Below are 25,441 nucleotides of genomic sequence, written 5' to 3' on the forward strand. Positions count from 1 at the left end.
CTGATTAATGATCAGCTGATCGGCTTTTCTGTCGCGAGTCCGTCTCTCTTCTTTGTTTTTGGTCCACTTTGCGCTAGAAAGAGGAAACCAGCGGCTGAACAACAGCAGCACGTTTAAGTTTGATAAGCTGTTGTTAGAATTTATTTAATATTACTTTCTACACCAGGATCCTTTTCTATGTAGCTGACTGCTGGTAACTGTGCAGGGGCGGATCTAGCAAAGTTTAGCCAGGGGGGCCGATAGGGCATGAACAGGGAAAAGGGGGCACAGAGACATACTTTTCTTTCTTATTCTCATTTAAAATGTCTAGCTTTTAATAAATAATTATCTGAATCTTACACCCAAAGTTTTAATCTGATGTAAAATGTATAGAAGTCCATTACTGTATGTAGTAACTGTTAAGTCTAATATACCCTAGTAAGCTATAGTACTTTTTCCTTTGGGAAAGTACCATCTGTGCAGTCTGCAATTCTGTTGAAGAAAGATGTTGAATCTATTTAATTATTCTTGAAAAATAATTTATTTCTGTGCATTTTTTTTCACCCTGAATCAAATTAAAGTTGATGCATCATGAGGTGGGGGGTGGTTCCCTATTTTCTTTTGCTGGGAGTTTGCAACCCTATTAGTTAGGTTGCTTAATATTTCTGCTAAGTACTCTTTAAAATACCAGAATAGGGAGGATGCAGTAGGTTTAAGTTTATTAGATTGATCAGTATTGCTGAACTATGAAATATTTTGGGTGCAGTGTATTTTTTACATACAGGTATAACAGAATAGCTTTAGTGTTGTTGTTTATTTAAACTTGAGTATGAACTTATACAAAATGCAGCAAGATATTAAAAAACAGTTTATTGATTAAAAAACACACTATATCGGATTCATATCGGTATCGGCAGATATCCAAATTTATGATATCGGTATCGGTATCGGACATAAAAAAGTGGTATCGTGCCATCTCTAATTGATACCCATGTTGGTGAAACCTTGTGAGCATGGCAAAACACACACACAACCTCACATATATTTTCAAGGTTTTGCCATATGTGTAATCCACATTGTGTAAAGTGACGCATACGGCTAATGAATATCACATTTAATTTAGAATCAATATAGCATTATCCCCTTTTATTTATTTTATCCCATCTTATATATTTTTATTCACTTATCCATATTTTTAAAAAGAATATATTATTTTTGTGTAATCTTTGCAATTTGTTTCCTTTTTTAATTGCATGTAAAATTTGCATTGTAAATACAGTTTTACTTTTGAAGAAGGACAGTTACAGCTCTGAAATATCTGAAATATGTAGAACAGGAGGAGTTTTGGCACAACAGGTCACTGTTGATCTGTCTGAAAGGCATTTTTATAATTTTTAACATTTTTTTTTCTCCCAGTGTAGTTTAAATCTCTTTTTTGGACTGTCATAAATTGAATTTGGTTTTGTCATAACGACAAGTGGCTCAAGGTGCTTTTATTGTAAGGTAAAAACCTTATAATAATACAGAGAAAACCCCAACAGTCATATGACCCCTCTTTGAGCAAGTGCTTTGGCGACAGTGGCAAGGAAAAACTCCTTTTAAACCTCTGGCAGAATCAGGCTCAGGGAGGCGGCCATGTGCTGTGACTGGTTGGGGTGAGGGGAGGAAGCCAGTATGACAACATGCTGTGTGAAAAAGAAAATGTGCGATAATTATTAAGAGGTCATCCTCATTTCCAGCTCCATGTTTTTATTTTTGGACTGTTTTTTTTTTCTGGCTTTGTATGAGTCACAGTTCTAAACAATCATTATTTGTTTTATCCCTGGACTGGACCTGGACCTGGACCTCTAAAACAACCTGTTTTAACTCCTAAAGAGGAGTTCACATCAGAGCTGTGTGCCCGAGATGATCCTCTCGGCCTGATATCTGTCTGAAACTGAGCATTTGGTTTACATGCTGACCTCATTACTAATAACCTGCTTCATGTTATATATGAGCATCCAATATTCTAAATATATGTGTAACAGCTAATTACTTTCAACCACACCTTCCTTTATTATAGTTACATTTTACTTAAGTATTAGAACATTAAAAATTTATATGGAAGACGTGTGTAGAAATAATTTGCAGCAGTAAAATAATTAAAGAAAGAAGTGATTCCATGTGTGCCTGATAAGTGGGCGCAGAACAAATGGTCTTTATGTTATCCCATGTTTCTCTACCTCTGTATCCTGTTAAGTCCCTGGGATCAGGGATAAAGGATATATTTATTATCCCAGAAAGAAATGTGCTGGAGAATAATCACACTACCATGAAGGAAACATAAACAGAGACTAAATACCTCATAAAAATCACACTGACTTATTTAAAGGTGACATCTGCTGGGACAATTTCGTTTATAGGTTTCTGTCTTGCATGCAGGAAAAATCCATCTACTGCCAGACAATAGCAACTTGATGCATTAGTATATGCAAGAAATTTCTCTGCAACTGTAACTAAAAAAAACAACAACTTCAAATCACAGACTAAAATTACATTGTAAGGCCACTCACAGCATTCCCAATCTGAGAGCTCCAAATTAATGAGAATATTCAGGAGACGATAGTTTACACAGTGAGATCAATTTTTTCCCCCCCTTTTCTGATTTTTCCTTCTTCTTCCTTGAGCCTTTATTCCTGAATTTATAACAAGGAAATTAAGTCATTCTCATTTGGCTATGTCACCCTGACACCTCACTATTAAGTCTGAGTCAAGGCTTGGAGGAGACACTGTGTGTACAGTCAACAGTGGAACATCCAAAGGGTCAGAAAGTAATTTACATAACACTTTCATATAGTGGTACATGCCATAAATCTGCTGATTACAGGTTGCCCCATACACTGGAACGTTTAGTGTGCAGCATCTAAAGACGTGGAAGTTATTTCAGATCAGGGCGTCTCTCTGCTGCATAGCAACAATTGGAAATCACGAGAAAGAATGTAGCTAAGCAGCTTTCATTGCAACAGCGAGAGCACGCTGTGCTCATTGGTCCAGTCACACAACTTTTCTCTGGGTGGGTCTACGTGTCTGGAGTAACATACTTTTTCACTTGCTCACATATATTGTATATTGTGGTTGCACCTAGGTAACAAACTGTAGCGATAGTTTCATCTTAAACCTCAAGTGAGCTACTGAAAATGACGCATAGACAGGGGTCATTTTCCTCTATATCAGGGGTGGGGAACTCCAGGCCTCAAGGGCCAGTGTCCTGCAGGTTTTAGATGTGTCCTTGATCCAACACAGCTGATTTAAATGGCTATATTACCTCTTCAACCTGCCTTGAAGTTGGCCGTTTATCAATGCTCGAGTACGTACTCGCGTTCTCGGTGAGTACGTACTCGCCGAGAACGCACGGGAGTACGTACCCGCCGAGAACGCGAGCACGGACTCGCGATATGTACAATTGGAACACCTGCGTACGTGATGATGTCACAGGTCCGGAGTTTTTACTGCCGTCCCCTCCTAATTTAACTGTGAGTAACATGTTATGAAGCTTAACTTTAATCACAGCCAAACCGGTTTACTCAGGAACAAATAAAACACTGAAATAAACCAAACATTAACATTTAGAAGTGATCTAAGTGACTTATATATCTTTATATATATATATATATATCTGACCTGCAGTCAGCTGAGACTGAAGAAGTCACTTGGATGAGTGACGAAACGTTTCTCCCACAAAACGCTACGTCCAGATGAACAGATTCAACTTTTGGTGACTTATATATCATTTTTAACCTCAGTAGTGAAACCTCTATTAATAAAAATAGTGTACATGTACATACGTGTACATACCTTAAGAAAAACAAGCAGGTGAGATGTTAGAACGCTTTTATTGCTATTCTAGTGGACACTCAATACTATAGACAGCTGCTGGGGTTTCTTTAACCTGAGTAGTGAGAAGTCCGCGAGCGGGGGGGGGGTGAAAACGATGTGCCGGGAGTCCGCTGTTGAGTTTTGGACGAAATGCATTCTGGGATATATAGCTGTCCCAAGTCCACACCGATGCATGCTCGATAAAACGGGCGGATCGAGAACACATCCGGGACTTTTTCGCATTCTCGGCTTGATGCGTACTTCGAATTGGAACAGTACTTGGTCTCCGACTGATGACGTATCACGAGTACACGAGAACGCAAGTACGCACAAGTACGCATATTGATAAACGCCCGTTGTCTGGCGATGAACCAATCATTTGATTCAGGTGTGTTTACCCAGGGTGATATCTGAAACCTGCAGGACACCGGCCCTTGAGGCCTGGAGTTCCCCACCCCTGCTCTAATTCATCATGAAAACTCCTAAAAGTGTTATAAAAATGCTGATTTTGATTTGTGGCAATCATAACAGGAAGAATTAAAAAAAGTCTGCTTTATCCCAGTGTCCCTGAAGAGCATGACAACACTCGTGTTTATTTTTTACATTCGAGTTTTTATTGATTTTGTACGTTTTTTGAAAACATATACTTAAACCTGTATAAGAGGGGGAAAAAAAACAAACCAAACCAAAATAAAAACAAACAAAAAAACACAAGAAAATTGCTGGTGTGCACCCCTCCCCTTAAAACACTCGTGTTTTTTAATGACAAATGCCCCCTGAGCAGGGAGACAAATGTCTGCACCACAAATGCAAGACCTTGTGGAAAGCAGGACTCACGGAAAAACAGTCACCGCAATCATTAAGATTCCTCGGGATTAAAGATCAGGCGTTTCTCCGGATGTCAAACCTGCAGTTCACACACACATCCTGCAGCTCATTTTGAGCCACATTAATGTAGCAACTATGTATCTGCATACCTGTAAATTCCAAACAGCTGAACAGAGAAGAAACAACAAAGGCAGAGACACTGCAAGGGTGTGCCAGGCTCTTCATTGACCTTACACACAGCACAGCTGTCTGGTTTACAAAGTAAATCTCACATCCTAGCTTTGATGGTTATTCTAAATTCTGGACCTCTCTTGGAGGAAAATGCGCAAGAAAAAAATCTGTGCTGATAATTCAGTAACACAGAATGTTGTTTAACAGTTTTACCCTTTGGTGTTGTTCTGCAGATAAGCATTCATCTCCACCCCATAAAGGCTTAAATATTTTCAGTCTATTCTAAATAGTACACATTTCTGAAATACTACGGTAACAGTGCACATGTGTGGGGGTGGGGGGACTTTTTACCACGGAATATTCTTGGTTAGAAGATGGGGAGAACCCACCCCCACCCCCCCACTGATGTCAGATCGAGGTTAATAAACACACCTATATCATTATTCTCACTTTTCAGTGCACAAACAAAGTAAAGCTAAACATTCACACCCTGCTCAGGCATCCAATGCACTCCCAAACCCTAACACAGGAGCAACTGAACACACACACCTCCATGCCTACTGTCCTCAGAACACGTCAGAGTTTAACAGCAGTTCTTTAGCAATCAGAAACTATGTCAGATCAAAATAAATACAGCCAAGAGTGCTTTCCATAAAAAAAAGAGAAAGAAAAATGTGAATGAAGAATGACACAAAAACAGCATTTGGTGCAAATATACTTTAATTACCAGGCTGGAAACTACATGAAATCATACGATCCCCTCATTTCATTAATCTCGTCACACACACAAACGTTTCCAGCATCTACAGGTCATAGCTATTTTGTTTTCCAGGCTAATCGAGGTAAAGTGCTGGAACTGTTCCAGCCCATCCATCTTACTTAGCGTAAAAACAATTGAATGGGGGGGATAAAGACAAAATTAAGCAAAAAAAGAAAAGTTAAACATGTTAGTGAGACTGAAACTGTCCTTTCCTAGTGTTTCACCAAGTCTCACAGGCAAACCAGGTCACATAAAGATCAGGGGTTTCAATACATCCTGACAAATAACATGTAAAACAGAAAATCCACAGACATGTCAAAGGTGATGAAAACATTTTTGTAGTCCTTCCCATGACAGAGAGGTGTGGTGTTGGCAATGCGATGAATGAAAGGCTGCTAACAGCTCCTTCAGTGTCCTGATGTCTGCCACTCTCCTTTGTAGATAAATACACAGCGTTAAAAACCTTTACAGTAACAGATTACAGTCTCATGAGCTGCACCTGCCGTCAACAAGCAGGTACCCTTTGAAAATATGAAGCAGAGGGACCTTTAAAGAGCTTTCTACTTCCAGCAAGATGAAGCTATTGAAGCAGTTGGACCTTTGACAGGACGTCAACTTTGCGGGCAAGAAAAATGCAACAGAGTACAAATAAACCAAGTAGCTAAAACTAAAACAGGATAATACAACTGTCATGGAGGGAATCCCGCCATTGTTATGACTGTAAATAAGCAGCCTTTTACTGCAGTGTGTTTTGTATGTGACTGCTTTAGTTCTAGCTGGTTAGTGCATCTAATGAACTGCCTGGTGAGTTTAGGCTCTAACTACCAAAGAAATAAAAACACTGGCCAATCCAGCTTCTTTTATTCAGAAAGGATCATTTCAAACTGTGACTCATAGCTTTGTCATTAGTCATGCTAACCCTGCCTCAGTTTCCTGAATTCAGAGGCTGGGTTTCGAGAGGCTTTGGCGCAATAACATGACCGAACAGAAAAAACAAAACCACAGACTGGAAAAATTTCTTCTTGCAATTATTAAAAGTACATCACATCTGCAGATGAGGGACAGCTTAAGGGACAACCCTACACCTTTGACAGTGACAGCTTGGTTTGTTATGATGTGCCCACCCACAGGACACTTAGGAGGAACTGGAAGTTGTACATGTTTGGATCCTCACCGCTACTAAATCACAACAAAGTGGAACAACTAATGGACTAAAGGTGTACTCACACTTGTCCTCGTGTGCCTGCACTCAAAATGTGCTTCAGGCCCGAGTATGTTTCTGGAGGTTATGCTCTGAAGATTTTCTTCCAATTTTTCCTTAAACCCAAACTCAAACATCTCTCCACTCAGAGACACGTGTTACAGTTCACGTTATAGAGTAAAGTTAAAGACAGGCGCACTTACGGTGAAACCTTGTCCTTTGACGTGCCTTTATTTACCAGTGATTTATTGGTTAATAACTGAGACGTTGAAGCAGCGTTTCAGCTATGGACCCATGTCCACCTGTTCTCTTCTAACAGGTACACACTGGTCAAAACCACTGAACACTGGGAGGAGCAGCTCAGTGCGAGTACACTCTTAGGCGAGCTGACATTTCTTGTCCCAACACAAGGTCTTGTGGCTGTACAGTGTTTGAGGATTTTTATGCTGTGAAAGCAACAAGGGCAAAGATTAAGAGGAGAAACTTTAGTTTGTGATGACTGATGAAATCATACATATGATTACAGTTTGGTCAGCTATAGCTCTTGTAATTAATGTTGATGCTGATCAAAACATCTTTTTGTTTTTAGAGGGCTAAGAAAAATGCAGAACAATCCGTTTACATAAGGAATAAAAAAAAAACAACAACCCCCCCACACACAATATGAAGGCGCATTTAAAACACAGGAGGGAAAAAATGTAATCTTACTAGACTGTGAGACTGACAGCTTGGCTTCCCTCATCAAAACCACAGCATATTAATGTGTTAAAAGTTGCCAACACCTCCACTGCTCAGTTTAAGGAGGGAGCCTGTATGCTGTGAAGCCATGCAGTGTGATAGGATTACTGAAGCTGGATGTGGACTTGGGTCATGGTGCTACTATTTCATTAATCTTTCCGAGAAGACTATATTCACTCTGTCTTCCTCAGAACTGCCAACTCCAACCCCTCTGCACATAGGCACTAAAAATTAAACATAAAAGACAAACTGAAATGATTCTAACTAACAGCTGACCCAATTCTGGCTGGTTGCAGTAAACTCTGGACCCTGTGGCTCTCACACGGAGGTCGAAGTGTGGGTTTAGGTTTAGCTGCCGAAGCCAAAAATGCCCTTGATGTAGCCAGTCAGACCGCCCTTGCCCTTCTGTTCCACCTTGTCATCCAGCGGTGGGAAGGCCACATGGTTAAGAGCAAGGTCAAAGAACAGAGGCTTGCAGGGGATTGGCTGGAAGTCGGGTGGGAACTGGACCAGACTGGGCTGTTTTCCGACGAGAGTGGGGTCAAAGCGGAAGGTCTCCAGGTGGTCACAGAGGGGCTGCGTGAAAAAGAAGTGAGGAGATGAGAGCATTGGAATCATAGGGAACAGAAAATTCAGCTAAATGAAGAAATTTAAAAAAAAAAACAGCAGAAAATGGAGTGATGACTGCCCCATCAAACTGCATTTCTTGTCATAAATGTTAAAATGGCAGATCATATCAAGCATGGACAAAAATTAAAATGATGAGATTAGCATATGTGCAAATAATCCCATGCTTCAGGCTGCTCCAAACACTCAATTTCCAAATAGAGGATATCCCTAATCTCAGCTCTGGCTGTTAGAGCACAAGCCCCGCCCTTTGTTCTTCAAATATTGTGTTTGTGATGGGCAACCAATCAGAAGAAAGCTGGCCTGACGTGAGAGGAGTAGAAACAGCTGGCATTAGGCCACGGCCAGCATGACACAGATAAGATTTCGAACTTTGACTCATGCAACTAAAGCTACTGCAGTGCAGACTGTGACAGATCCACTCAAACTTATTCCAGTTATTAAAATTCCTAAAAATCAAGTTTTATCACAAAAATAGATACATGTTTACATGTAAACGTTAAATGACATCATCAAAACCACTTTTCAAGTGTTTATGTTGCAGTTTGTTAGACGCAAATATACAAATTAAGCTTCACCTCGGCTCTTCAGGAGTAATATAATCGATAAGTAATTAATCCACAGAGCTCATTTATTTTATTCGTACAGAAACACATGTGCAAGAACCACGTGTGATTGTAGTGTTGAGCAGCCTGAGGCTTCCTCCTCTTACCGTGTTGTCTTTCACCAGCTGCTGAGGAACTTCGACTATCTCATCGGTGTCTGAAACACAAACACATCTCTTCAGGACTGTACAACAGAGAAGAAGACTGCTGGCTTAACCGTTTAATTACTTAAAAACTCTCACCTAAAATGGCAGCAGCTTGAAGTGAGTATTTTTCAGCGTTGACCTCAGCAATGAGCTCCTGGACATCGGGGAGATCCTGCAGAAATTCATGATGAATGTAAATTAATGTAGTGCAGTGATATTTTTGTTAAACTTTGATGTACTGTGTGTTTGGGTCTCATTGTATTTTTCTAACAAACAACATGGTTTGCTGCACAGTTACTTATATTAACCAGCAAGTGATTAAAAATCTAGCAATTTATTAGTGTTACTTAGAACAGATTAGCATGCATCTGTAGCTTTGTGATCCATAAAGCTTTTAATAACATTTGTCTATTTGTCTAAATATAATGTGTTGTAAATAACTAAAATGGCAACCTAGATAAAGATGAGGCTTTGAAAAAAGGCCTCCACAATAAGTAACGCCATGACTCATGTTTGAGGTGTGTGTGTGTTTGCTTGCTTGCATGCTATACCAACCTTGAGGCTGTTGCTGAGACTCTTGGCCTTAGATTGGACTTCCTTGGCATATTTCAGCACCCTTTCATACAACACCAGCGCCTCACTCCACTTCTTCACTAACACATAAGACTGGGCTATAAAGAAACACCTGCAAGAGGCCAAAGAAAGCAGCTCATTAACAACGTGTGGATTTATGAACTGCAGAAGCTTTCATGGAAATCTGAAATGGAGCAAAGCTTAGATATACTTTTCACATCAGGATACAGACGTGAGTTCTTACCACTGTGGGGACGTAGGTGTATTTGCAATTTGAATTTCAGCTGCATTCTTTGAAAATGTTGGAAAACCAGCCACAAAAACACTGACCTGTAGGCCTTGTAGACCAGGGTCTTCAGGGACACCTCCTTTTGGAAGGTGTGGTCATCCTCCAGACCCTGCAGGGTGGAGAGCTCTGCCAGACTCTGGATAGTTGGAGGAGGTGGTGGTGGGAAAAAACACAAGATACACATCATGTAACTGTGGTAACACAAACATCCGGCTGTACACCTAAGGCTTTTGCTTGTTCAATAGAACCACACAACTTAGAGACAGAACTTGATAACAGGACATTCACCTGCAGGATGATGTCATACAGGCGGATGAGATCCTGTGGACGGGGCCCCCTCTTGTTCTCGTCGGCCTCAGGCTCCTTCAGTTTGGCCTGCAGAGTATGAGCCATGCTCTCATTCCTCTTCACCAGTGTACACAGCTTAATGTAGGTCAGGTAGCTGGGAGAGACGAGCAGCAGTGATTATTCACTTACAGTGTTGGGTAAGTTACTTTAAATTAGTAACTTAGTTACATTACTAGTTACTTCTCTAAAAAAGTAACTCAGTTACTTCAAGTTACTCGTTACTTTCAAAGTAACTAGTTACTAGGGAAAGTAACTTTGGTTTTACTCAGAATTCTCTTGTTAATGTGTTGCTTCCGTAACTGGATACCCAGCAAGATTGTCAGTCTTCTAGCTTGCTTACTTGCCACAAGTGCACTGTGCCACCTACCAACAGAAAGGAAAAAATAATGTGCACATTTCCACGAGAGAAATCCCACGCCTGGACCGTCGTTGAGCGCCGCCATGATTCTAGCCTGCTTTTTACATCCAACACAAAAACTGCAGTCGTGGTGCTTTTGATTGTACTCAGAACTTGGAAATTCTGCCTTCTGAATAGGAAGATGTAGGTAACACCAGACTGCAGATGAGCTCCATACAGAGCTGGACTGGGACAAAAAAATCGTCCCGGGCATTTTGACTAGAGACCGCCCACCATTATAGGAAAAATCATAAAGCCTTTGAATGAAAATAAACACTGTTGTGACAGTGATGTACACTGTTCTGATGGTATATATGTATCAATCTATCAATTGTTTGTTGCAAGACTCAGATAATTATTTTTTTCAAAGCGAGACATTTTAAATGAGAATAATAAATAAAAGTATTTCTTTGTGCCCTTTGCCTGTTGCCTGTTAATGCCCTACCTGGCCCCTGGCAACACTTTGCTAGACCCGCCCCTGCACAGTTACCAGCTGTCAGCTACATAGAAAAGGATCCTGGTGTTATTTGTCTCTCAGAAACAGTTCATAACTTCCTTCAACTCATTCATGTCACCTAACAGGTAAACCTGTTTCTCCATCACCTGTTCAGCTCTGATGATTCAGTAAGGACATCTCCTGGTTTCATCTTCATGTTTCCTCTCACCAGATAACCAAACTGATATCATGACCAGCAGCTTTACAGCTGTGGCTCCAGCAAACATCAGCTGATACTAGAAATTAATATTAAATAAATTCTAACAACAGCTGATCAAGCTTAAACGTGCTGCTGTTGTTTAACGCGACATCCGCTGGTTTCCTCTTTCTGGCGCAAAGTGGGCGATAAATAAACAAGAGAGAAAAGCCGATCAGCTGATCATTGATCAGTTTCGTGATTGAAGTAGAAACAGGAGAGGAGAGATGAGAGAGAAGAAGAGGCAGCTGTGCAGCTTCAGCTTTGTGTCTTTTTCATTGTAGCTGAAGTCCGGGACAAACTGTGTTCCTTTTCACCTCAGTACGAAAAAGCGTAATATTTTCTCTGAATACGAGACGATTCTGTTTTTACGGGACGGTTGGCAACTCTAATAATTAACCGTATGAACAAAATAAAGTTCAACATCAGTAACATAGCACCCACACAGCTGTATAGAAACTCCGTCATGCTAGCTAGCACGCAGTACGAAAATGTCAGCATACCGAAAATAAACTCCACCTAAACTTGGTTTATATCTGACTCAGATAGACTGCAGGTCATAACTTCTTACCTGAAGTTCAGTTCACCTGACACGCGGACCGGCGGCCGCTCGGGTCTCTCCTCTTGCCTCCCTTTTCCTTCATCCACCTGCTGGCTTCCACCACTTGCTAATGTTATTGAATCTGTGGAAGCTCGCGATATCCACCACACGAAGTAACGAGTAACGAGCCTATCTAAATCCCAGTAACGAGTAACGCGTTCCTGGTTTTGGCATAATAACTAGTTACCGTGCTCGTTACCACAATAATAACGTAGTTACTGTAACGCGTTACTTAATAACGCGTTAGTCCCAACACTGTTCACTTACGGCGTGTGATCCCTTTAAACTCATCAGGTCTGTAAACCTCGACTGAATCAAGTGCAGACATCGTCAGGAACCATTAACATGCCTCACAGGCTCTTTACAAGTTGAACCAGACTCGCCCGATACACGCTCAGCTTAATGATGCCCCGACCTGACAGGTTTATACATGTCTGTCTATCAAAAGATGTTAGAAGTTGCTAGTAATGTTTCCAAACAAACAGCCAAATGTTCTCTGATTTCATCCTCCCAAAAGTGAGGACGTGTTTGTAATTTCACAATAAACTGAAGACCTGTGTGTTACAGTGTTGTCTGCATGAAGAGACAAGGAGGGAAGGAAGGAGGGGATTGATCAAAGTCTTATTGACTTACTGAGATAAGTGGTAAAGCATTTAGCTGCAGCTCTAATCCTATGACTGACTAACCTAACAGAACCAGGAGTAAAATTGAAGTACATTTTTCTTCCTTTTTTACCTGTGCAGGTACTGCAGGTTGGACACCTTCCCAGTATCACCATCAGAGCTCCTCTCTCGCTGTTTCTACAGTGATAAAAAATTAATAGATTTACTAAAAGAAAAAAAAAAAGCTCTTTAGTTAAACTTTCTAGTATTCCCAGTTTCAAGTATTTACAAGCTACACCTTCACCACCTCTCATTCTTGTAAACATCACAGCTTTTCATCCTGCTGAATCTTACCGCCTCAGTCTTGAGCTCCTCTTTCACTGCCTGGATGGTGTCTCTGCACTCGGCCAGCAGGGTCTCGTACAGATGCTCTTTGGTTTCCTCATTAGCTGCCTGGATGACACAAACAGATCCAAAGATGAGGATAAAGAAAAAAAATATAATGTAGAACTTACTGAATAGCAGAGAAGGAGGGAGACGGGTGTGTTTCACATTCTAAGCAGAGAAACGTCTCAGATCGCACCGGCACGGTCTTTACATTTTTTAAAAGATTATAGATTAAATGCAACAAAATGTCTAAGTTGGCAACGATGAGGGAAACCCAGGGGGTGAAGCCTATGTGTGAGATGGATGGCACATGCTGAAGATGATATACAATAGATGACTCTGGAAAGTAAAAACAGAGTACCTATCAAAAATGCAGGCCCAGCAGTAACACGACACAAACAGCTGGTTTACGGGTGAGGCACTTTAGCAGTTTTTCAGCCTCCAATTTCGCTTCCATGTATCTCCTTACTTCAATTCAGCTCTCTGTACAGGTCAGCTAAGAACATACTTTAACACTTTCAGTTGCTTTTCTTTTGCTTTCTTGTAGCTACAAAGACTGCTTTCAGCTAAAAGAACACTCAATACTCTGAGGCCATCCTAGGCACACACAGGCAGAGGGGAGAAGGGGAGGAAGCAGTCGCGGCTCTTAACATGCAGACTGAAAGTGGAGATGTACACAAATCCTTCTTATGCTTTTTGTAGAACAACTTACAAGCAGATTTATGCAGCGATATCAGCCATTTAACCAGACTGATCGGATTTGGCTGAAACTTGATCAGATCATAAAAGGTTTCTACCAGATTGTGCAGACGTATCTCATATAAAAACGCGATCAAGCAAACAGTTGATGCATGTAACAGTTTTAGTACTTTTATACAAAGAGCAACAGTTAAAGCAGGAATGTGACTGACAAACTCGGGGAGAGACGCAGGTATGTGGCCCGGCAGGCTGCTGATGCATTCCTGCACATAACTCATCAGCAGTTAAGACACTGTATAGTTTCAGGGTTCAGGTCTTTGAGAACGACACGATTGTTTGTCATCTAAGCAGTCTTTCATCGCCACACTAATACAACAGGCCTGTGTTAAACTGAGATATTCTCAGAAAGATGCAGGATGGGTTTTACTAACACTGGAAAAAAGCGAAATGTGAGCAATAAAACAATTACAGAAGAACTGATCATTCATAAAAATATCTGTTTGAAGTATTTAAAGGATTTTGTGGGTTACATTACTGTGTTTCTGTTGTTGCTAAAAGTTGAGAAAACACAATAGAGGAATGTTACAAGACAATTCCTTGTGGTGGCAAACCTGATAACAGATTGTTCACAAGTCTTCTCTATCCCACCCAGAAAGGTGATGCTGCTACGTGTTTCACACTTGTGTCAACACCCTGGCAAGGCCTAGAACATCCAGTTCAACCTGATGAGCATTCTGTGCTGTTCGGCAGGAGGGCTGGATGGATACACCGATTAGAGGAGGGAACAGCCCTTCAACTAGGGCTGATATTTGGCCCTACAGTGTCTCCTGTTCCCTGAGGCCACAAGCAGAAGAACAGGTGCACATTGTGAAGCTAAAGGTGCTAGAGCTGTGACACAGTATAATGTGCATACTATGCAAAAATCCTTTAATTGTGACCAATAAGAAAAGCCAAATGTGATCAAAACTGCCAGCGTCGCAGTTCTTCTCCACACAGTCAATCAAAGCCACCTTTAACCGCCTGTTATGCAGCAGTTAGACCTAAAATGCTCCATCTGAAACTGAAATGAGCTGCTGGGTGTAGCCCTGCATTCATGTGCGAGGTGAAATGCGTAGAATGCAGTTGTGTGATGAAAGTGGCTGCATGCCTGAGACCTGAGTGGCAATGGGTGTGACAGGTGTGTCTGCAGGGTGTGCTGAGTACTCGGGCACAAAACAGGAGGAATGAGCTGTGGCGACAGTAAGGGAACATGTGACACTATCAAGAACAGAGTGCCACCTACTGAAATTTTAAGGAACTGCACCGAGTACTCAGGCTTGTTTTATTTTTATTAAACCATTTTAATGCTCGACGAGTAGCCGACAGCCTCCAGCATGATGAAAGATTATTTAGTGAAGAAGAGACTTTTATGCTTTTACTTACTTCCTCTCATATATTCACTCATACTGTACCGGACATTCATTGAAAACATGGCAAAGGTTTTGGATATCGAGGTCATCTATATCAGGGATGTCAAACTCATTTTACATTGTGGGTCACATACTTTGATCTTAAGCGGGGCGGACAAGTGAAACTCCCCTTCCTGTCAGTGTAAACAAACAGAACTACACATTTAATCAATGAGACTTCTTAATATAAGAAAAGGTGTTTTCCGTACATGATAAAGAAATGCCGCTGTAGTAGATGAAAAATCTGTCAGTACAACTCTTTAGGCTTAAATTATAGGAAATACATGTGTAAAATTACAAAAAGTTATAAAACAGCGTTTGTTAATTCACAGAAAAATCATTTTCTCTTTTACTCTGAAATCACTGAAAAAGAATCAGTTTCTTTTATTTCTCTTACAGATAGTGAAAGCAGTCATTTAATTGTTTTAACTATCACTTAATTGTATTGTTTTAGTATGAATGGTCACATACGAGGTCTTAAACAGTTGGAAAAGCTGCCAAACTTATGAAAATACAGTTAAAACACTTAAGACATTTTCCAAAGCAGTCTAACAGGTAAGACTGGAGTGTCTGTACCCAGGCCTCATGTTTGACACTACCTGATCTATATGCAAATAATCCCTGTGAGCTTAAAACTCAATTCAAGACCCAATTTAAGAATGAAAATATAGAAGTGGGCCTGAATTTTGAAGTGGAAACAAAAATAATAGGCTCCCCTTCTAAGGACATAAAATGCATGTGGCAGCGGGGAATAAGAAACAAGGTTGAATTCATGAAATTGAAAAGTTGGCATTTATAAGCAGTCTAAATGGGTCATTTGAGCAGACAGAATCGCACGATCTGATGTCCTCGTGTTGGTGTTGTTCCCACATCATCATCTGATCAATTAATCGAATTTTAATCTAAATTACGATCTGGGTTTTCAACGATCATTAAAAATGACTGAGCCGATTATTAGCACCTCCCTCGTGCTTTACTCTTGCGCTGCTCCGTGTGGCAAATTGAGCGCACCTCTCTGCGTTTCGAACACGCGTCACAACAATTAAGAGGACCCGAGGGAAGCTCGGAAAGCTAAGCAGAAGTTATTTGGAGAGGAGAGGATAATGGCTGCTGAAGAAAGAATGCCGTTGGTTGAAAAGAGAGGTGAAACGACTTCAGTGGTGTGGAAACATTATGGGTTCATGGAGTCAGACGTGGATCAAGTAGACATAGTGTGTAAACTTTGCTACGGTGTCGTAGCTGATCATGTCATTAGGCTGGTGTTTTTGGCTAAAAACCTTTGAGAGGTTGCAGGAACAATGTTTTGTTGAGCCATTTTGAGATTGTATGGGACTTGGACGTTCTAGTTTTTATTTTTCTTATAAAAGTTACTACTTTCAGTGTTTCATTTTATTTTTGTTCAGGCAGCAACTTTAGTTGACATACCTCAATGTCAGTTTGATGCAACTGTGCATTGTGTGGCTACACAGCTTGCCTTGATGTTTGGTTATTTGTATGCATAAATATTATGCAGTATTTTGAAGTTCACTAAACATAGATGTTTACATTTTTCATTTACTTTTTATATTGCAAACATTTGCACTGTTATCAGTATTTGCACACTATTTTATATTATTTTTTGACAATCTTTAAAGCCATTATTCAATACATTGTTATTGTTAAATAAATATCGTCAAATAATCGAGATTTCAATTTCAGTGAAAATAATCGTGATTATCATTTTTGCAATAATCGAGCAGCCCTAGTTCCAGGTTCAACATTGCAAGTGACCAATCACATTGTTGTGACGTCACACTTTTTAACTTGCGATAAACCGCGTCTGTCTGCCGATCCAGCAATTTGAATACTTTGCATTTCAGGATACTGTTCTTTCATTAACGGTAAGCATTATACATATTGTCCTTGCTACATTGGAATTTCATAAATGAATGAATCGCTTGGCTTGCAAATGTATTACGTCACAACAATGTGATTGGTCACTTGCAATGTTGAACCTGGAACAACATTTATTATGATGATGTGGGAACAACACCGAGACGACGATATCAAATCATCCGACAGAATCAGTGTTATGATAAATACTGGGTGGTCTCTGATAGTAGCTCTGCATGAGGCAGTCAGGAAACATAAGGAGGGGTAATGACCAGTGATGAACAAGATTATATTCGTACTACAGAGGGAATCCATTCACTTATTGTCTTTGAGTCAATGTCTCTGCAGTTGTTTCCATTGTTTGCAGCCCAAGAGATGTAAAAAGGACAACAAACATCTGGCTTTTCCAACATTAGGAGGTGCAACAACATGTGTTTCCCACTGAGTTTGTTTATATGCTTAAAAAAGAAGGAATGTGTGAGAGGCTGACCTGAGCAATGGCGGCCTCGTTGTCTGCCAGACCCAACAGGAAGACACGAGCCTTGTCGATCTTCACGGGCACCGTGCGTCCTCGCCACTCCACTTCACTCATAGTGGCCGCCTGCTTGGTTCGCGCCTGAGTAATCAGGGCCTAGAGGGAAACAAAACAAACACTTCTGGATTTAGTACACGATTACACAGCTGTGTAATATTCTTGTTTGGTATGTGGTCCCCTCTGCAGTTTAATCATGAATTACAGACTGATTAACAAAAGTTTTACCCCTTTGTGTTTACCTCTAGTTTCTCAGCCATCATGCCACCTCCTCCACCGGTCAGTCTCATCTGCATCAGGTCATTGATGGCATTCTGATCACCTAAAATCAAACACAACCAGGGAGTGAGTGTGTGTTTGTCAGTGTGCAGAGGAAGGACTGAACTCAGGAACATGTGTTGTGCATCAACAATGACACTGAGAAGAACCACTACAGCAATGCTGACCAATATTGTAAGCGCAGTAGCGAATGTTGGGCGATATCTCGTCTACACGCTGGCGGTACAGAACTGCCAGGTCCTCAGTGAAGGCACTGGCCAGCTTCTCATAAATGGTCCTGACAAGACAAAAATATTTATCAGTGGTTTTAAAAAAAAAAAAAAAAAAAAAAAAAAAAAAAAAAGAAAGAAAGAAAGAAAGAAAGAAAGAAAGAAAGAAAAAATACAAGAAAACCCTGGAAGCCCCTGGAAACAGACAAGGATTTTTTTTATTTATTCTACATTACAATAAATGAAATACAACATAGACAAAAAACGTCACCACAAAACTTTTAATACGCAAGATAAACAAACAAACAGCATATAAATTATCTATCACTATATCTTAAACTCCGCAAATATGAAAATGTGGTGAAGACAAGCAGACATCAAAAGCTTTGAGTTTAACTTTAATTCACACCTGTTCCATTTACCTGCATTAACACATAAATGTGAGCCCAGTAATGTGAACAGATGTCTCATATCAGTGTCTTTTTAGGAGAAGAATAAAAAAAACAAAAAACAGAGCGCAGTAATGTTAAACCTCACTTGCACTTGTTGAACGCCTCCATGGCTTGTTTCCACTCCTGCAGCTCAAACTCCACCATTCCAGTCAGGTATGCAGTGTAGGCCTGAAATAACACCACAAGCCGGGATGAGGAGCTCCTCTATTCATTCCCTCACCACACTTCATCAACAGTAAAGGTGGGAATCACCAAGACACTCCATGATATTATCACAATATTTCACTAGTGATATGATATTATTGTGATTTTTAACATTTTTGTGATATCTGCAGTAGCAAGTACTACAATTTATCATCCTTTTTCAAATCCAAATTATGTCTCCAAAGTTACAGTTATCAACTCATTTTTTTTCTTTTGTTGCAAAATAAGTACACAACACTGTCACTAAAATCTGCTGTAGAAGCTGCCATAAGACAGAATCAGTCTGCTTTGTGCCTAATATCAGTCTGCGATGGAACAGTGTCAAGTTGGCAGTTACATACATGGAAATCTGTTGTTTACGCAGACAGAAAGGACCCTCTTTTCTGCAAGAATATAGCCAGAATACAATCAGCAGGCAGCCAGTTTAGTTGAGTCCCCTCAAGTTGTGCTCACTGACAAAGATTCATTCAGACCGCTGGCAACATGCTGGCAATCTGTCTGCATTTATAGATTAGAGACAATTTCTCTGAATAACTGCAGTCAGTCCAAAGGCACACTGCAACTGAAAGGTTGCCTCCTATCAGGCAACCTTTCTGCCCTCTTGTTCAAAGTATTCCAAAAGTATTTTATTTATTAAAATACCAATATTTGGTGTCCCTGTGTACATAAAGGATCATCATGGAAAATTCTGCACTGCAATGCTGTATCAATTTTTCTAATTTGTAGTGTTCTAAAAGTTCTAAAATCTAACAGTTGAAAGACAACAAATCGAAAGGTTAAAGTTACTGATCTCTGAGGCTGGGACCTCGCTGCACATCCACTTGTTATTCCACACACCTACACCGGTCGGTGTAAGGTGAACTTGAACTGTGTACCTGTGCCTCCAATTTAGTTTTGGCGTCCACACGGGGGCTGTCACAGAGCTTCTCCAGCTTCTCACTGTGCTTTGCAGCCTTACGTAGTCGTGCCAGCAGGTGGAAGCGCTTACGTGGCTCCGTGTTGGCCTCCTGCTTCAACTGCATGGCGTAGCTCCATGCACGCTCTGCTTCCATCAAAACCAGCAGAAGATACCTGAAAGAAGGTGGCATAACTGTATAAACAGTTTGTTTTTTATGTAAAAGCCTCAAGCCACTGAACTGTTCCACATCAAACAGAAGTGATCTGTTTAAGTGTTTCAAACTGGAATTTCCTTAATGTAAAGGTTCCCAAAGCAGCAGCCAGTTAACTACACGTGAATGTCCAGTTAAAATGATCTAAGTCTAACCTGTTGTCAGAAAGCATTTCCACAGTGACTTTCTTCCCAACAAACTTGTGTCGGTTTCCCATCTTGAAGCCAAGAGTCTTGCGCAGGCGCCGCAGCCTGCGGGAACAGTAGCCCCTGGAAACAGACAAGGATTTTTTTTTTTTTAAATTTTACATTACAATAAATGAAATACAACATAGACAAAAAACGTCACCACAAAACTTTTAATATGCAAGATAAACAAACATCATATAAATTATCTATCACTATATCTTAAACTCCGCAAATATGAAAATGTGGTGAAGACAAGCAGACAAGAGCTTTGAGTTTAACTTTAATTCACACCTGTTCCATTTACCTGCATTAACACATAAATGTGAGCCCAGTAATGTGAACAGATGTCTCATATCAGTGTCTTTACATTGGGTGAAAAACTGCTGCACCCCCCCCACACACACACACACCCGTCATGTATGACCTGAGCCAGCTCACCTGTATCTCTGGTAATCTCCATGCCTGAGGCCGTGCTGCTGCTGGGATTCTTTGATGATTTGCAAGACTGAGATTAAACGTTAAGGTACAAACCTTATGTGACCATCACACATGGGACTCTGAGGGACAGTTTACCATTTATTTTCAAGCATGAACGTTTCAGTATTGATAGCAGTTATTGTATGCAGGCACCAAGACAAGCTGTTTTAACTAAAGGCAGTGCAACCGCTAATGAAACTCAAAGATGACATCACATAATAGCTAGCAAACTTAAAATATGTCCTCAGACCCCCCAAATACATTGTGAATACAAATAAATACCCATTTACCACTGACAGCCTGCTTCAGTATGACACGTATCCTAATAACCGCTAGCTTATCCTCCAACTGAGCTAGCTAAAAGCTAACGTTAGCTTCTGAGCGTGAAACATGCTCGCAGAAGGAAAAGGTCAAAGAGCACGTGTCGTGTTCTTAAGGATACTTTCCAGTCCGAGTCCTCCATCCGGTAAGTTTTCTTTATTTTCTTCCATTAGGGAAACTTTAACGTCGTTTTGCTTGTCTGCGGCCATCTCTACACGCTAACAGCTAAGAGGCACACATACACACATGCCCAGTCAGAGGTGCAGCCAGCGACCAATGAGTGCGCAGGGAGGGGCAAAGGGGCAAACTTCGCGAGACTTTGCTGATGTGCCTCATGATGCAGTCGATTCAATGAAATACGCCCCACTGCCCCCGAAACAAATAAAAACAATCAAAATAAATAATAAAAAACCCTTTTATTCTTCTTAATATCCTTATCAATACAGCTACTGCTATTATTATAATTAGAATAAATTATATCATCATAAAATTTAACCAGCCCTCTTTGCTTTTGTATCCACCTTTGTATTAATGTTCCTATTTAATATATAGACTGGGCAGTGATAATGCAGTGGTCAACGCTGTTGTCTCACACAAAGCTTCATCATCCACTTCAAATCCACCTGCTGTTTGAGGCCTTTCAGTGTGCCGTTTGTGTGGGGTCTTCAGCTTCCTCCCATAGTGCAAGTAACATTAATAATATTCGGAGGATATAAGGGACAGTCACCAATGTACTGACCAATTTACTTGTGTTTTATTATAGCAGTTTCAGTCCTCTATACCTGTGTGGTATTGTGCTGTATTTTAACTTAATATTTGAACTAAACTACAGTTTACTAATACGGTAAGACTGTTTTCTTAACTGCTTGTTCCATTATTGTGAACAGTCTTTGAACCTTCAGGAAACCAGAATCAAAAGTGCCATCAACAACCAGAAAAAAAATACAATATAAATATTAGAGAGGGATTCCATATCTTTTAATAGAAATGTAGAGAGAAATCCAAAAGGTTCCTCCTCTGTGACCGCTGTGTAGCCACCAATAGATAAATAAACCTGATATAGCCATGTCAGCGCCTTGAATGTACTGAGCAGAGACTGTAGATCAGTAAGGGCTGAGTTAGCAAAGTTAGGAATACGAACTCTTGTGGTACATGTATACACACAGTGGGTTCATGTGCACCTCTATCCCAAAAAGTCTCTTATTTTTGGACCGCTCTGAGAAAATATGTTTCACAAGTACGTCCGTGACTGTCATTTTGTTTTTAAAAGAAATGCAAAATCAGGCAGGTGTTCCAAACAGCAGGGGCATTCAGATGTTGTCAGCTGCAGAAATGTATCTGAATAGAAAGTTTTTGATCTCTGAGATGTGCATGGTCTCTTTGATGGCTGTGTCTCTGCTGCGGACCTGAAGGAGGCCACTTTCTAACGTGTTCTCACTGATGATGATGGTGAAAAGAACGCCCATCTCATCGTATCTGCAACGTGTCCACACAGAAATACAGAAACACAAGTTTAAAGAAAGGTAAAGTTATTCAGTTTGCATTATGTGCTGATTTAACGGCATTTACTTGGCATTCAGCTGCTCCATTGATGTTGGCAGAGTTTCAAGATATCCAGGCCACACAGAGATCTTAGCTTCCAGGAACTCCTGCAGAAGGCCTTCACAAATCTGAAGAAATATATTTAAAACACTTTTAATGCAATTTGATGCAACACCACAGAAGAAACACATTCAAACAGATCCTTTTAAGCTGAAAAATGTATATTTGCATGGAAAAACTCCACGAAGAAAAAGCATGTAACATGTACTTCATGTTTTCATTACCTGCCTCAGCTCCACAGTGGCTCCTCTAGCAATATTTAAAGCCACTTTAATGGGAGCCAACACTGGATGCAGCTTCAGGACCTGAAATCAACAGTGCAACAAATCTCAGAGATAGTAGTCACGCCATAAATAGAAAACCCGCGAAAAGGTTTTTCTGCATATGCAGCGAGCTGTTAAGCACAATCACCTTTCTTTGGTGCAGCTTTTGCTTGCTCTCTTCTCTCTTCAGCTGCTGGAGTGAGTTGGACAGAAACGCCATCGCACCACGGTCCATGTTTGCGGTAATGGAGACGACATGAGGAATAGACTTTCGTCCATCTCGATGCTGAAAGACATCGGGTAAGAGAGATGACACTGCGTGTGATTAAACTGAAGAAAAGCAACAGACGAGCAGCTGCCCGTGTTTCTTATGAGACCTGGTGGTTCTTCTTCCTAAAGTCGTTTAGTTCAACTGAGATTTCTGAAAGCCTCTATCAGCTGGGAGCTAAGGGAATTTTTGACATCAATTTGACTTCCTGTTTTAAGACATGTGCCTCGTCAGAGAACCAGAGCCTCTGCAATAGCAGCTTAGGAGCACGACCGAACCTCGATCCTGACTTAAAGCACACTCTAAAAGAAGCAGACGGACCTGCAGTTTGGACCGGTCTCCTTTGTGTATGTGCAGCAGCTCGGCATCTCCTCGACTCCACAGTGTCTCCAGGACCTCCTGACCCCACGGGAAGTTGTAGATGATCCTCACACCGCGAGATGCCGCCTGTTCGAGCTCCTCCTGTTGGACTTCATTGCTGCTGAAGTCGGACGGGGAGAGGGCAAACTGGATAAAGAAAATGAAACAAAGAGAAAAGCTGAGTTATTAATGTTTGTAGTTTATAACGCTGGGAAAGTGTTCTTACTGGAAAATACACATTTATGCACTGGTGCATCACACAGTTTTAAATTTGTCTGAGATGTTTCCCTCCTCAAAGACTCACTTTTCTCCACCACTTCAGCCTCTGTCGTGTCCAGTGGTCCAGCCACTGGGACGATGTGCGAGGAGAGCAAAACCACACTAGAGATGTTTGGGTGACCTCAGCTGAGCTGACAGAAAACAGAACATACAGTGTGTTAATATGACATGCTTACCTCATAAGGTCTGAAAAAAGGTTAATGTGAACTCATGAAATACTGTATTAACATTAAAAAGCTAGCTCAGATAAACAATATAAAGAAACAAAATCCCAGTGAAGTCTGTTTGAATTTTTATTTTTCATAAGTGTACCCACACAGACACTCACACAGATTAGAAACAACAGAGAAATCCTCACCAACCAGAGCCTTCTGCAGGCTGGAAGCACAGACCCGTCTCAGCCAGACCAAATGGCAGCTTCCTGTACACCAGCTCTAACGAGGGGACAAACTGCTCCAAGGCACCTGGAAAGAAAACACAACATGCGTGAACCATCAAGAGTAATTTGAAAAAAATTATTTTAGGTTTTTAGTTTTACAACAATGTAAAAGACAGAGACATGTTAAAGAGAAATGTTACTAGCTGAATTTCAGAAGCTGATGAGCACTTTCACACATCACTGAAGTCCTGACAGTATCCTTGACATGGTATTTCAGCTCTTGCCATCATCTTTCTTACTTACTGAGTTTACTACAGTGTGAAAATAATATTCCAAGAACAGCTCTTGTTTCCATTCACCTTACTCAAACAAAAGTATTACAGTGCTGGCATCAAACTGCACTTAAAAGTATCAAAAATATCCATAAACCATTAAAAGAAATACATGGAAGATCATAAATGCAATAACGTGAAGCAGTTGGTACACCGTGTCTTTGCTTGTAGTTTATAAATCATCTGTGGTGTCATTACTTTACTGTGCTGTGTAATGCTAGCTCTCAGTATAGAAATAAAAACGTGTATGTTAAGCTCTATTATCATCATTATTTATTACAGGTGTGTGAGGCAGCTTACCTTGCAATAAGTTTGTTCTCATACTTGGCGACATCTGCAGGAGCATGCGCACTTCCTCAGCGAGCCGCTCCTTGCTTAGCTCCTTCTGCCCAAGTCTCTGTTTCAGCAGTTCACATTCAACAATCCTCAGCTGGCCCTGTCCACCTGTAGGTGCTTCCCTGCTGCTGCTGCTCAGGGTGTTAATCCCCAAAACCTGAGCTCCGGACCTAGTCACTGAATGCCACCACTGGTCCAGCAGATTTCTCCTGAGCTCCATGCCCAGAGGTCCATAGCTGCAGCACAGCCCGCGCTGAAACAGCTCCACGTTGGCGTGACCAGGAGAAACAAAGAACCTGTCCACGCAGAGCTGCAATAACGTAGTGACCTGGTCCACAGTCTCAGTCTGGGATGTGCTGCAGCGTCTCCAGCTGTGCTGCTTCAACGTCACAGTGAATGCACTTCTAGACAGGATGTTTCTTACACACCGAGTAAACATGATGAAGAACCCGCTTCAGAGAAAGTTTCATTAGGAAACAACAAGCTTTAAATCCTGTAGACTTAAAATATTCGCTAAGCGTACGGTCCTAACTGGCCACATACTGGAGTGAAAAGAGAAAAGATGAGTGCATACGGTGGTTTGAATAGTACATGTGAACTGGGCTCACTGTGTTAAACTCCCAATGAAAGCTAACTTTAGCGAACCTTGCTAAAAGCAGCGTCTACAAATACAGACGGCTGTCGGTGCATTAAGAGTCGGACAGTTTCCCCGCTGTCACACAACTAATGTCGAATTAGCCGCTGCTCACACTTCACATCTCATAGGAGACACATATCAATGTTAGCAACGCATCTGTTACATGTGGTGTGTGATCCGGAAATTAAATCCTTATATCCGGGTAAAGGAGACTTTCAAAATAAAACGAAAACGTCTACATCCTTCACCGATTCAGTGTTTTGGGTGCTTTTCTGGCTGACAGATTAAACTTAATTTGGAAGTGAATGGAGGTGGTGAGTGAGTCTGTACCCATTACTGTACAAAAACAAAAACAGCAGTTTAATTTAAATTGATTTTTTTTTCAGTTCATTTATC

The 25,441-nt window shown here is 40.8% G+C and overlaps 2 protein-coding genes across 3 annotated transcripts; both read right to left on the reverse strand.

Moving 5' to 3' along the window:
- Nucleotides 1-5,535: 5,535 nt before the first annotated feature.
- Nucleotides 5,536-20,871, reverse strand: srp68 (signal recognition particle 68). The gene is made up of 16 exons (XM_031727666.2): nucleotides 20,711-20,871; nucleotides 20,230-20,296; nucleotides 19,759-19,872; nucleotides 19,370-19,565; nucleotides 18,376-18,458; nucleotides 17,797-17,906; nucleotides 17,593-17,672; nucleotides 17,309-17,449; nucleotides 12,767-12,865; nucleotides 12,546-12,610; nucleotides 10,061-10,214; nucleotides 9,814-9,908; nucleotides 9,466-9,595; nucleotides 9,007-9,082; nucleotides 8,872-8,921; nucleotides 5,536-8,108 (listed from the first exon to the last, which is right to left on the reverse strand). The coding sequence occupies exons 1-16, from the start codon at nucleotides 20,796-20,798 to the stop codon at nucleotides 7,881-7,883; spliced, it is 1,776 nt and encodes a 591-aa protein (XP_031583526.2). The 5' UTR covers nucleotides 20,799-20,871; the 3' UTR covers nucleotides 5,536-7,880.
- A 674-nt stretch (nucleotides 20,872-21,545) lies between these two features.
- Nucleotides 21,546-25,240, reverse strand: polg2 (polymerase (DNA directed), gamma 2, accessory subunit). Of its 2 annotated transcripts, none has more exons than XM_031727654.2 (8): nucleotides 24,373-25,240; nucleotides 23,720-23,825; nucleotides 23,387-23,492; nucleotides 23,044-23,229; nucleotides 22,603-22,740; nucleotides 22,416-22,496; nucleotides 22,159-22,259; nucleotides 21,546-22,065 (listed from the first exon to the last, which is right to left on the reverse strand). In XM_031727654.2, the coding sequence occupies exons 1-8, from the start codon at nucleotides 24,845-24,847 to the stop codon at nucleotides 21,900-21,902; spliced, it is 1,359 nt and encodes a 452-aa protein (XP_031583514.1). In that variant the 5' UTR covers nucleotides 24,848-25,240; the 3' UTR covers nucleotides 21,546-21,899. The 2 variants fall into 2 exon arrangements, with proteins under 2 accessions (XP_031583514.1, XP_039469289.1); XM_039613355.1 differs by lacking the exon at nucleotides 24,373-25,240 and adding an exon at nucleotides 24,044-24,278.
- Nucleotides 25,241-25,441: the final 201 nt, after the last annotated feature.

The sequence above is a fragment of the Oreochromis aureus genome, linkage group 6, assembly GCF_013358895.1.
Source record: "Oreochromis aureus strain Israel breed Guangdong linkage group 6, ZZ_aureus, whole genome shotgun sequence".
NCBI classification, from domain to species: Eukaryota; Metazoa; Chordata; class Actinopteri; order Cichliformes; family Cichlidae; genus Oreochromis; species Oreochromis aureus.